Source organism: Kogia breviceps, chromosome 1, assembly GCF_026419965.1.
Source record: "Kogia breviceps isolate mKogBre1 chromosome 1, mKogBre1 haplotype 1, whole genome shotgun sequence".
Taxonomy (NCBI): domain Eukaryota; kingdom Metazoa; phylum Chordata; class Mammalia; order Artiodactyla; family Physeteridae; genus Kogia; species Kogia breviceps.
The window spans coordinates 127,494,600-127,508,438 of NC_081310.1; the positions used below are offsets into that span (position 1 = coordinate 127,494,600).

Sequence of the window (13,839 nt, forward strand, 5' to 3'; positions counted from 1 at the left end):
TCCACAAGAAGATATACAGACAAAGATATAGATACAGATACAGATATAGATATATAGATATTCACTGCTACTTTATTCATAATAGTGAAAAAATGGGCAACCAAATGAATATCAATAGGGAAAAGGGTTGATACATTGTGGTATAGTCAGAAGATAAAATCTCATAAAACAGTTGCAATGAACAAACTCAATCTACATGTATATGATTCTAAATGTGTCAACATGAATAGATCCTAGAATTTTACAATTTGGTGAAAAACAAAAGTTGCAAAATAAGTTGTAGAATATAATTTTATGTAAATTTTAAATGAATAAAACAATAAAATGTATTATTTGTGGAGCATACATGCATAGTAACAGTATGAAACCATGGACAGAAGACTATATAACAACCTTAGAATAATAGTTCCTTATAGAGAGAAGTTAGAAAAATTGAATTAAGGAGGATATAAGAGGCAATGAAACATTATCTCTTATATTTTATTTCCTTTCAAAAGAATTTGAAGTAAATATGATAAAATATTAACATTTGTTAATTCTGAGTGGTGACTGTATAGATATTTGTTTCATCATCTGTGCATTTCTATACACTTGAAGTATTTCACCATAATAAAAAAATTAAAACACAGAAAAAAGCAATCATAAAAATAAAACTGAAAATGTTAAGGCTAACTGAGAAATTATTTCAAATGTAAAAAGTGTTCGATATTTTAAAATTCTATGGCTTTCCTTTATTTTTCTTGTTCATTGGACAACCACACAAACCCCTCTGTCTCTCTCAGTTTGACCAAACCTCCCCATGAGGATGCCAGACCGGAAGGCCAGTGTCAGAAACCTGTTGCCTTTCATGACCACTTTGAACGCAACACCCCGAAGGTGAACTGACTTCCTTTCCTTGGAAACTACCATTCTTTTATTTTCTGCTTATCTTTGACACCCTGTTCCCCTCAATTGCCCACTGACCAAGTTGTCCTTTAAAACTTTTGCTTTTAAATAATCATAGCAAAAATTTATGGAGCACTTAGCTTTGTGCCAGGCACTATACAAAGGGCTTTACCTGCATCGGCCCATTTAATCTTCACAACAGCCCTATTGGTGCCACCATTTTGCAGATGAGAGGTTCAGTAGCTTACCCAAAGTCATGGTGATGGCAAGAGGAGAAGCAGGAATATGGGCCAAGGAATGGCCGAGAGCAGTGGTACTCCAGATTTGTTGTTTCATTTTCCACTGGGTAAATGAACGGCAAATAAGTAGAGTATCTGCTACCCTGAGATGTCTAGTTAGCTCACCCTTAGCCCACCTACTCTTGGCCCCAGGGAATCAGAGCTGAACAAGAATAATCATGACCAAGTCTGGGGTTCCCCCAGAGGTACTGCTTCCTTCTGACAATCAACAGGTTGCTTAGGGTGTGCTTACATTTAAATAGTTTTCCTTGCCCTCTTCAGTTCCAATAAGATAAAAGTTAAGTCCATATTTGAAGTCTTTGTCGTAAACAAGAAGAAGCTCATCTCCAGGATATTCCTATAAAAATACAATCAAAAAAGAAGGTTAATGTTGAGTAGTCATTCAGTTTATTCAGATATTGACACAAAATTAATATTTCTTTAATCAATCAATCATAGAAGATAACCATAGTGCTAACCTATGGTTAATAACCCCAAATTGCAAAGTTATTTTATTAACTTACAAAAACTCTTAAAACACAATGCGTCCAGGGAAACTTACCATGCAATTTTATTTCTAACAGGAAAAAAAGGAAGCATTCTTTTATTTGGTATTGTGCTCTGTAGCATGTTTGCAGACAAATCAGGACTAAAATTATGAATTAAACAATTAAAGCAGTATGGGAAAATAAGGGTAGGTTCCCTTTCTACTTAAAATTGGGCAAGGATGAGCTTTTCTGAGTGTGGAATAAGACAAAATGTCACAGATAGGAGTTTGCTTTTCACAAAGGGTCATCAGGAAGGATTCCCAAGGAGGCATGGGCAAGCTAGCATTTGCCCAAAGTAATGGGAAATGCCAGATTTGAACTCAGAAATCTCTCCAACTTTTGTGATTATGTATCAGGAACCTCTTGAGGTAGGACTGAAAAATAAAGAGGGATACTGTACTTACCTGAATAATTTTTTTGACTGGGTAGAAATCAGATACTGCAGCTCTGTTTTCAAAGTCTGCAAAAATATCTTCTTTTTTGATAAATTTATAAGGTTGTTCATCTGTGACATCTTCATCTATTCTGCAGTTAAATATCTCCTGGGTCTTGTTAGTTAACACCAAAGGATAAATTTCTGGATGACCTGGGAAAGGCAAAGTGGAATTTGGACATTAAATATAACCATTTAAAATATTAACACTAGGAAACATGCAATTGTTTGCTTTAAATAATTGCCTTGGTTAAAATTTTTAAAGACTTTAAAATCATTGTTCATATTTTTAAAGTAAGTTTATCCATTATAAAAAATGTCAACAAATGAACTTATTTACAAAACAGAAACAGACTCACAGACTTAGAAAATAAACTTATGGTTACAAAAGGGGAAATGTGGCAGCAGGGAGGGATAAACTGGGACTTTGGAACTGACATATACACACTACTATACTTAAAATAGATAACCAACAAGGACCTACTGTATAGCATAGGGAACTGTACTCAGTATTCTATAATAACCTCAATGGGAGGTTATTATAGAATAACCTTTCTGCCTTTCCCTCCAGTTCGAAGACCTGCCTGCCCCTCTCCCCTCTTCTCAGCCCATCAACTCTTCCTCTCCTATCAACCTTTCCTACCTCTGTGCTGTTTGCCCTCAGCATGCTGAGTTGCTCAGTGGTCTCCCATTTTAAAGAAACCTTCCCTTGACCCTAGATAGGTACCTCTTCTCCCTAGGGCTCTTTTTCAGTCAAACTTGTTATTCAGTTCTTCACACTTTAAAAAAAAAAATTTATTTCATTGATTTATTTAGTTTTGCCTGCATTGGGTCCTCACTGCTGCGCACGGGCTTTCTCTAGTTGCGGAGGGCTTTCTCTAGATGCGCCGAGCGGGGGCTACTCTTCGTTGCGGTGCACGGGCTTCTCATTGAGGTGGCTTCTCTTGCTGAGGAGCCCGGCCTCTAGGGCGAGAGGGCTTCAGTAGTTGTGGTTGCTCCGCAGCATGTGGGATCATTCTGGACCAGGGCTCGAACACCGTGTCCCCGGCATTGCCAGGCGGATTCTTAATCACTGCGCCACCAGGGATGCCCTAGTTCTTCACACTTTAAAGCTACTGACTTTCCAATTAGGTTGTATTAGTAAACCTGGAACTGGGGAGGAACCTTCCCTCTTCCCTCCTCTGGTTCCCCAGTCCCAGAATTGCCCTCAAAAGAGGAGGGAGGGGAGGTTCAACAGGCTTCCCTTCCTGTTCTTCCTGTCCCTTTGCACCCCACCCCAGGTCAGTCCTGGGCAGCAGCAAGCCCTGCGACAGCAGATGGAAGAAGACAAGGTATCGTTTTGCCTCAATCTTCTCTCTCAATCCTACTTCTCATTTTCCTATCCTTTTTATTACCAGCAGCTTCTACCACCCCAGGTTCAGTTCTGCATTTATCCCCAGAACTCCCTCCCCCAACTCTATGCTCCGGGGGCCCCAGAACCCCCTCCCATCCTCTCCAGGCCCCCCACACCTGGAGGTCCTAACATCCTCCCTCCCACTGCTCAACAGGTGCGTCATCGAGGGGAAAAGTGCATGCAGCCTCTCAGGTAGGAATTTTCAGCTTATTTTCCCACAGAAACATTGACCCCTCGCCCCGGAAGCTCTAGGATACGATTATTCAGGTGATTATTAGTGACTCTATGCATAACATTGATTATGTATGGAAATATATTCCAAATTGTAATCAGTTGGCATAATAAACAAACATTTGGAATACAAGTGGTTCATAAATTAGGGACAGATTGCCCATTTTTATCTCCCCTTAAACTACTAACCCCAACACCTGCATGTAGAGCATGCTCAAAGGCAACTGTATTTTTTTTTTGTTGTTGTTTGTTTGTTTGCTTCAGATCATATTTATTGTGGGGTTAGGGGTGGGGATCTTGGGGTTAGAGAGCAGCAACTGTGTCTGGCGGGATGAGCCGCTCTCGACGTAACTGCAGGAGCTGTCCGGGTGTCAGGGACAGGATGGTCCAGGGCCAGAGGGCACGCAGGATCCCGGGGGTGCTTATGACAGGAAGCAGTGTGCTGGCGCCTGGGATGCGGGGGTCTCCAGAGCTTCACGCACAGCAGGGCCCCCAGCACCCCCTTGGGGGGGACCTCAGGGCCCAGATCCTGGTTGGTGGTGAGGCGGAGGTGACGCAGGGCAGCCACAGCCTCGGGGTCTGCCCCAAAACAGCTGTTGACTTGATTCACATGCAAGTTATCCTTTAAAATTATACTGCCAGCCGTAATTCGTAGAGTGTCCGATGCATAAGAGCCCTTGGAGTTTTGTCTTGGAAAACCACTAGGTGGAACTATGAGACCCACGCTGAGCTAGGGCCGAAAAGGAGGTGGCCGCCCTTCATAAACAGAGGTGCTCACAAAGACCAGAAAGCTTCCTACCCTCCAAGAAACTGGAAGGACACTGACAAAGATTGTGTTCTATGTCACCTGCTGCCGCTAAACATACTTCAAATCCTACTGGCTGGGTATTTGTTATAAAAAAAATCCTTTTATACTAATTGGGCTTTTTCAAGGCAACTTTAATAGAGGATCTAACATTCCTTTATCTAGAAGTTAGCAGCAGTAGTAGCCTGTTTCTGGCTGGGGTCGGGAATCAGTAATAACTGCAGGCAACTAGTAGCCAATAGACTACACAGAACTCCTAGAGTCTAGTACCTCCGTGCCCTACCTGAACAATGGCCAAACTAAACAGAGCAAGGCCTGACGCTACTGGCCACCGCAAGGGTCTCTGGCTAAATTCAGTGTAAGAATTGTTGTTATTTAGGCTTTGAGGCCTGCACTGAAGATAGCACTGTAGGTATATAACAATGAGATTCTGGTGATTAGCGATGAGATGGGCTCTGGGCTCAGCTGTGCCTCCAGCAGAGTGGTCCAGGAGGGTGAGAAAGATGTTGGAGCAGAGGAGAAGGGCTGCAGGGCCTCCTGAAGCTTACAGAGGTCAGGAGTGCCTGCCATGAGGGCAAGACCTACTGGATAGGGGGCCAGGCCAGTGCAGTGAGTGAATAACCATGTGAGTAAATAACAGCATGTTAATTATAGTAGCTTCTGTGAAGCACCTACTGCCAGACACTATTCTAAGCACATTACATGGATTATTAATTCATTTACTCTTCATAACAACATTCAGAGGCTGCTCCTATAACTGTCTCCATTTTTTATCTGAGAAAACTGAGGCCCACAGAGTCCAAGTAAGGTATCCAAGGTTGGGGGCTGGGAGTTAGAAATAGGGGAGCTAGGATCCAAACCAAGGTCCCTGCACTGTAACTAGCAGGCCATACTTTCTCTCAAAAGTGTGAACACAGCAGAGCACAGGAGATGGTCCTCCTCCTTCACAGACAGTCAGGGAGGTAAGAGAGATACACTGTATAGGATGCAGTGAATGGCAGTTATTCACCTAGTGGCCTGGTAGAGCAGGAGCCAAAGACAGACTCAAGCTCCACACAACTAACTAGCTCAGAATCTTGCTGTGTGCACAAGGAAGAGGCCAGTGCAATATAAATCATAGGTCACACATCAGTTGTCCTGCATGTTGAAACACAGTATGTAAGTAAATAAGCCCCATGCATTTCATCCATATCTTTTTTTTAGCATTTTGGTTGTTGTTTACTTAAAAAAACACAGTTTTATTGAGATATAATTGATAAATCATAAACTGTATATATTTAAAGTGTACAATTTGATAAACATATGCATTTACTCATGAAACCATCATCACAATGGAGATAAAGAACACATCTATAATCCCCAAATTTTCCTCCTGCCCCTTCTCCCAGCACCCCTCCTCACTCCCAGGCAACCACTGCTCTGCTTTCTATTACTATAGATTAGTAGTTTGTTTTTTATGGAATAGTTATAAAACTCACCTCTCTGGGCATCTGCTTCCTCATCTGAGGAATGAGGTAGTGATACCTACCTCATGAGCTTGTTGCAGAAGTTAAATTAGGTAGTCCATGCACATTTCCTTAAAAATTGCACAACATGTACTTTTTGTTTGTTTGTCTTTTTTGCTCAGCACAATTATTTTGAGATTCACTCATGTTGCTGCACGTAGCAGTAGCTCATTCCTTTATATTTCTGACTTGTATTTCATAAAAGAAAAATCAATTAGGCAAAGATTTCTTAAGAGTTACAGTTTGGAGTGTTGTATCTCGGAAACCTTTGCCAATCCGAGGTCAAAAAGATTTTTCTCCTATGTTTTCTTCTAGAAGTTTTATAATATTTTGTTTTATATTTAGGTCTATGACCCATTTTGAGATAATATTCGTATATGATGTGCGATTGAGGTTCACTTTTTGGCATGTAAATATCCAACTGTTCCAGCATCATTTGTTGAAAAGACTATCTCTTCTCCACTGAACTGACTTTGTACTTACTTTTGTTGAAAATCAACAGACCATATATATGTGAATATAGCTTTGGACTCCTTATTCTCATTCACTGATCTATTTCTCTATCTTTTTTTTTGGCTGCGCTGTGCAGCTTGTGGGATCTTAGTTCCCTGACCAGGGAATGAACCCAGGACCTTGGCAGTGAAAGTGCGGAGTCCTAACCACTGGACCGCCAGGGAACTTCCTATTTCTCTATCTTTATAGTATTTTGTTTTTATATTAACAACAGTAAAATGCAAACCTTCTTTGAGACAGCCCTCTGTAAGGAAATGTGCATGTACTACCTAATTTAACTTCTGCAACAAGCTCATGAGGTAGGTATCACTACCTCATTCTTCAGATGAGGAAGCAGAGGCCCAGAGAGGTGAAGTTGTTTGTGGCCACACAGTCATTAAGTGGCAGAATTATGATTCAAACCACATCTGTTTAATTCCCAAAACTGTGCTATTAATCACTTGTGGTAAACAGGATAATGTCCCCCCAAAGATATCCATGTCCTAATTTCTGAAACCTGTGAATATGTTGCCTTACATGCCAAAAGGGACTTGCAGGTGTGATTGAGTTCAGGATCTTGAGATGGGAAGATTACTGGGCTCCTGAGGTGGGTCCAATGTAATCACAAGCATCCTTATAAGAGGAAGGCAGGAGGGTCAATGCCAAGGAAGGACATGTGACAGGGAGGCAGAGGTCTACGCCAGAGAAAGATTAAAAGATGCTATGCTGCTGGCTTTGAAGACAGAGGAAGGGGCCAAGAGTCAATGAACACAGGGAGCCATTAGGTGAAAAAGGTAAAAAACCAGACTATCCCTTCAGAGCTTCCAGAAGGAACCAGCACTGCCAACACCTTGACTTTACCCCAGTGAAAGTAATTTCAGACTCCTGATTTCTAAAATTGTATGATAATAAATTTGTGGTAATTTGTTATAGCAGCACTAGACCATTAATACACCACAGATACTCTAACCTGTTTTAAAGTGTGACTTATAATTTGGGTAAATTATTTAACTTTTAGGAGTCACAGCACCTCCATCTTGTAATGGCCACAGCAATGTTACTTCCTAGAGCTAAAGGGATGAGAGGAGTATGCCTGGCACAAAGCTGTTGCTCCATAAATGTTAACTACATGTAAAAATCATACCTCTTCTCTAGAAACCTCCAGACGTTGCCTTAATTAGGAAACAGTTTTTAGCTAGTCTATTGCTCCCTTGGTTCTTTGGTAGGAAAGGGAAACCTAGTCCCCTGCAGCATGACAGCCACAAGTCCTGAGTGACAGCTGACAATGTCAGACCCCACAGCAAGGAAGTCAGAGGATCCTGGTGTTGCCTGAAGGGAGTCTGGGGGTAGAGAGAGAGGCTGTAAAATAAGGGGATGCTAAGTCAAAACCTACCCTCAAGTCTCACTACAAAGTGCTGAGATTTCTTTTTCTTTTTTTTTCTCCTTAAAGAAACACACTCATATCTATTTTTCAGTCCATTTACTTTCAGCTGAAACCTCTCCACCATGCCCCATTCTCAGGTCCATGGATTTGCTTACCAGTTAATTATTTAGTCAGGAAATATTTACTACGCAGCTACTATGTGAAAAGCATGGTGCTAGTGCCAGGGTATACAATCTAGAGGGGGAGACAGACATTAAATAGATAAATCCACTCAGAAATACATAAGGACAAATGGTGACAAGTGCTATCTAGGAGAAAACAGGGTGAGAGATAGAACATAGAACTAAGGAGGGTGGTAGTGCTGGTGGTCTGTCTAAACAGGAAGAACAGGGAAAGCCATTCATTCATTTATTCAGTCAATCAATCAACAAATATTTATTGAGTGCTTATTCTGTATCAAGATAGGCATTGGGGTAGAGGGGTGAACAAGAGTTTCTGTTCCCCTGAAGCTTGTGTGTGTGAAAAAAAGAGAGAGAGAGAGAGAGCGGGCACACAAGGGAGGGCCAGCATGGGTATGTATGTAAACAGGTACGTGTTATAAATGCGTAAACAAATAAATCGGCTCCATCCTCATTCATAAATTTTATATTTGCAAATTCACTTGCTAAAATGTATTTGTAATCCCAAGATCAATAGTTGTGGCACTTTCACTTTCATTAGTGGGCATGCTTAAAGTGACAAAAAACGTGAATTGCCTGATGTGTAAATTGCCAGGTAAGGTCAAACAAGATGATGCTCTACCATCTTCCATGTGTTCTCATACTGCAAACAGTGTTCTTCCACTGTCTATGTAGTACCACATTTTTCACATTTTTGTGCTTTGTATTGGTGATTTGCCTACTTAAAATGGTCCCCAAGCTTACTGCTAAAGTGCTGTCTAGTGTTCCTAAGTTCAAGAGTCTGTGATATGTTTTAGAAGAAAACATGTGTATTGGATAAGCATCAGTCAGGCATGAATTATAGTGCTGTTGGCTGTGAGTTCAATGTTAATGAATCAGCAATATATATTAAATAAGTCATCTTTAAAGAGAAACACACATAAAAAAAGGTTATGTATTAATTGGTTAATGAAATGTTGTGACCAGAGGCTTGGAGTAACCTAATCCTGTATTTTCCCTAGGAGCAATGGTTCAGTATCTGCTAATTCAGCATTTGCAGCAACTGTTTAGAAATTCCATGAATAATGAGAATTGACTCTACTTTAACTTCAGAATTATAATGGCTATGAAGGCAATAAAATAGGGTACTAGGTGAAAGAGAGGCCTTCAAGGAAGCCCTCTTGCAGAGATTAGATTGGAGTCTGGATCTGAATGATGAGAAAGAGGTAGGTGCATGGAAGGCTTATCCAGGCATTGGGAACAGCAAGAGCAAAGGTCCTGAGGCAGGAACAAATTCAGTATGTTTTGTGCTAAGTAAGGCTGATGAGCTGTAGATGGAGGTGAAGGATAGAGAGACAAGGTCAGAGAGGAAGGTAGAGCCAGGACCACGATAAGGACAAAGAAAAGCCATGGGAGAGTTTAAGCAGGAAAGAGCCAAGTCAGAAGGGTTTCTATGTGCAGAATGAATTGAAGGAGGCTGAGTGGAAGCAGGGATACCCGTTAGGGGTTAAAGATCTAATCTAAGTGAGGGATGTGGAGGCTAAGGTTGCAGATGTGGAGATTATGTGAATTGAATGGGTTTGAGATATGTTTTAGATGTGGAATTGACAGGACTTGGTATGGTTTAGATGCGAATGAGGAGGTGTTGATGGGGAGAAAGGGGTCAAAGATAACTCCCAAGTTTCTGGGTGGTGCATTCGTTAATTCATTAAACATTTGTTGGGCAGCACACCCAGCTCCAATGCCATTTACTGTTAGCTAAGATCCTCCCACCACCTCTCTGCCTTCACACTCCACACCTGCAACCCCTTTGCTCCCTTGGCCTGGCCACCATCATCTCTTTCCTAGATTGTTGCAATAGCTTCCTAACTAGTCTCTGCCTCTGTCTTTGCCCCTGCAATTCCCAAAAGAGTAGCCAGGGTGGCCCTTTAAAAACGTAAGTCAGTTGTTTTGGGGTGGAATGTCCTATAAATATCAATTAAGTCCATCTTGTTTAATGTATCATTTAAAGCTTGAGATTCCTTATTTATTTTCATTTTGGATGATCTGTCCATTGGTGAAAGTGGGGTGTTAAAGTCCCCTACTATGATTGTGTTACTATTGATTTCCCCTCTTATGGCTGTTAGTATTTGCCTTATGTATTGAGGTGCTCCTATGTTGAGTGCATAAATATTTACAATTGTTATATCTTTTTCTCAGATTGATGCCTTGATCATTATGTAGTGTCCTACCCAAAACAATCTAAAGATTCAATACAATCCCTATCAAACTACCACTGGCATTTTTCACAAAACTAGAACAAAAAAATTTTACAGTTTGTATGGAAACACAAAGGACCCTGAATAGCCAAAGCAAACTTGAGAAAGAAAAACGGAGCTGGAGGAATAAGGTTCCTTGACTTTGGACTATACTACAAAGCTACAGTAATCAAGACAATATGGTACTGGCACAAAACCAGAAATATAGATAAATGGAACAAGATAGAAAGCCCAGAGATAAAACCATGCACATATGGTCACCTTATCTTTGATAAAGGAGGCAAGAATATACAGTGGAGAAAAGACAGCCTCTTCAATAAGTGGTGCTGGGAAAACTGAACAGCTACATGTAAAAGAATGAAATTAGAACACTCCCTAACACCATACACAAAAATAAACTCAAAATGGATTAAAGACCTAAATGTAAGGTCAGACACTATCAAACTCTTAGAGGAAAACATAGGCAGAACACTCTATGACATAAATCACAGCAAAATCCTTTTTGACCCACCTCCTAGAGAAATGGAAATAAAAACAAAAATAAACAAATGGGACCTAATGAAGCTTAAAAGCTTTTGCACAGCAAAGGAAACCATAAATAAGATGAAAAGACAACCCTCAGAATAGGAGAAAATATTTGCAAATGAAGCAACTGACAAAGGATTAATCTCCAAAAGTTACAGGCAGCTCATGCAGCTCAATATCAAGCAAACAAACAATCCAATCCAAAAATGGGAAGAAAACCTAAATCAATGTTTCTCCAAAGAAGATATACAGATTGCCAACAAACACATGAAAGAATGCTCAACCTCATTAATCATTAGAGAAATGCAAATCAAAACTACAATGAGATATCATCTCACACTGGTTAGAATGGCCATCATCAAAAAATCTACAAACAATAAATGCTGTACAGGGTGTGAAGAAAAGGGAACACTCTTGCACTGTTGGTGGGAATGTAAATTGATACAGCCACTATGGAGAACAGTATGGACGTCCCTTAAAAAACTAAAAATAGAACTACCATATGACCCAGCAATCCCACTACTGGGCATATACCCTGAGAAAACCATAATTGAAAAAGAGTCATGTACCACAATGTTCATTGCAGCTCTATTTACAATAGCCAGGACATGGAAGCAACCTAAGTGTCCATCAACAGATGAATTGATAAAGATGTGGCACATATATACAACGGAATATTACTCAGCCATAAAAAGAAATGAAATTGAGTTATTTTTAGTGAGGTGGATGGACCTAGAGTATGTCATACAGAGTGAAGTAAGTCAGAAAGAGAAAAACAAATACCTTATGCTAACACATATATATGGAATCTTAAAAAAAAGTCATGAAGAACCTAGGGGCAAGATGGGAATAAAGACACAGACCTACTAGAGAGTGGACTTGAGGATACGGGGAGGGGGAAGGGTAAGCTGGGACAAAGTGAGAGAGTGGCATGGACAATATATACACTACCAAACGTAAGATAGATAGCTAGTGGGAGGCAGCCTCATAGCACAGGGAGATCAGCTTGGTGCTTTGTGACCACCTAGATGTGTGGGATAGGGAGGGGGGGAGGGAGGGAGACACAAGAGGGAAGAGATATGGGGATATATGTATATGTATAACTGATTCACTTTGTTATAAAGCAGAAACTAACACACCATTGTAAAGCAATTATACTCCAATAAAGATGTCAAAAAAAAAAAAAACCCACGTAAGTCAGATCATGTTACCTCTCTGCTTAAATACCAACACCTCCCCATCTTAAAAGCCAAAATCTTTACAATGACCAGCAAGGCTTTTAGAGATTCCTCCTCCTCACCCTCACTGTTTCCCCTCTGTTCCTAAACATGAAGTGCATCATCTAAGGCAACTCTGAGAAAAAGTTTCAACAACAACAACAAAAATAAAAGTTGTTGGAATAAGATTATTTAGCCTCTAAAAGTAGGAACCGTATTATTTTGGTTGTTTAAGTTCTAGTTTATCTGCTTAAAAATCAGCCTCTTTCCTTGAAATAGCGGAACCCTACTGTAGCATACAGATAAATATTGCCCATGATCAGAGTTTGAAAAATACTATTATAATAAAAGTAATGACTTGCAGACAACACACTTTACAGTTATAAAAGGTCTGTCAGTAATCATACAACGTTGGACTTTTAAGGGACTGCTTGGTCCAAGTCTGTTTCTCAGTTTGAAATTCTCTCTTCCACTCTTACTTTTTATTTTTTCTTTAAAAATTTTATTTTATATTCCAAATGACATGATGTAACTTTAGTCCATGCACATTTTGATCAATCATTTCAATCTGTAATATTCTCACTTGCTTATTGCATATTAAAATGTAGAATTGGGGACGTAAATTCTAAATTGTATTTCCACTTACCCATGCTCTCCATATTCACAGGTTCTGCTTCTTCACTAACTAGAATATAATAAAATGATGTCAAATTTACATTTTTGAGTCAAATATGTATCTTAGTTTACTACAATCTTCTACCAAGGCTTAAAACATAAAACATAAGGCAAATACACCGTGAAGACTTAAGCTATTTTATGAATAATTAAATAGAAACTGAATAATTGTCTTTCTTACAGAATTATCTCATAGTGATATATTTGCTATGACATTTATTATATGACATTTGATATTGTAATGAAATGAATAAAAATAATAATAAATCCCCGTGTTTTGAATTCCACTTGTGTTTTACTTTATGACAGCAAAAACATTTATTTGAGACATAAAACCATGATCGTTTTGGCTCCTAATATATGTACGAATACTAAATCCATAAAAATCCCACTGATGAAAAAACAGTCCTACCAGGTAACGTTATTTTAGTTTTGCCACGTTTTGAGCTCTTCTGTTTTTGACGTTTTGGAGCCATGGCTCTAACTTAGGCTGCATAAAGAGAGAATATCATTAGTAAATTCTGGTTTACAGTTTCAAATAGTAAGCGTTATCATTTAATAAGCATAAGAATATGTTTTCTAAGTTTTGCCCTCAGCTAAGTCAACATGTATCTTCACAGAATGGATGTGCTGTGACCACAGGTTTATTGCAATAACAATTTTCCTAATGAGATCTTGCCATTCCCGCAGAGCCATTCAACTGAAGCACAAGGAGGTGACCTGCCAACACTTCAAGGTTTCCACCACAGGCCCTGTCATGGAACCACAAGAGAGGACACTGGATCCCCTGCCTCCTGCTCCTGTTTCCATTCCAGGGAGCTTTTTTGCACTGCCCTGTGCCCAGCTCCCTGGCAGGTGCCCCAGCTAAAAACACAGGCTTGAAGTCCATGGGCAGATACAGACTCACAATGTGCACATACATTCATAATTTTTAAATACCATAATTTAAATAGTACTTTTGTCCTAGCATATGTACATGTAACCACTGTGTCCTAATTTGTACTGTCAGAGAATACCTCCAAAGGTTTGCTATGAAATTACTCATCAATTCT

At 39.8% G+C, this 13,839-nt stretch overlaps 1 protein-coding gene across 1 annotated transcript in view; it reads right to left on the reverse strand.

Annotated features, from left to right (window-relative positions):
- The window catches only part of DNAI3 (dynein axonemal intermediate chain 3), a 79,243-nt gene extending 65,980 nt beyond the window's left edge, over window positions 1–13,263 (reverse strand). The window contains exons 1-4 of the mRNA XM_059075512.1: window positions 13,200–13,263; window positions 12,759–12,797; window positions 2,116–2,297; window positions 1,417–1,521 (exon numbers count right to left, since the gene is read on the reverse strand). Coding sequence (XP_058931495.1) covers window positions 1,417–1,521; window positions 2,116–2,297; window positions 12,759–12,797; window positions 13,200–13,263 — 390 coding nt within the window. The remainder of the gene's footprint in view (window positions 1–1,416; window positions 1,522–2,115; window positions 2,298–12,758; window positions 12,798–13,199) is intronic.
- Window positions 13,264–13,839: the final 576 nt, after the last annotated feature.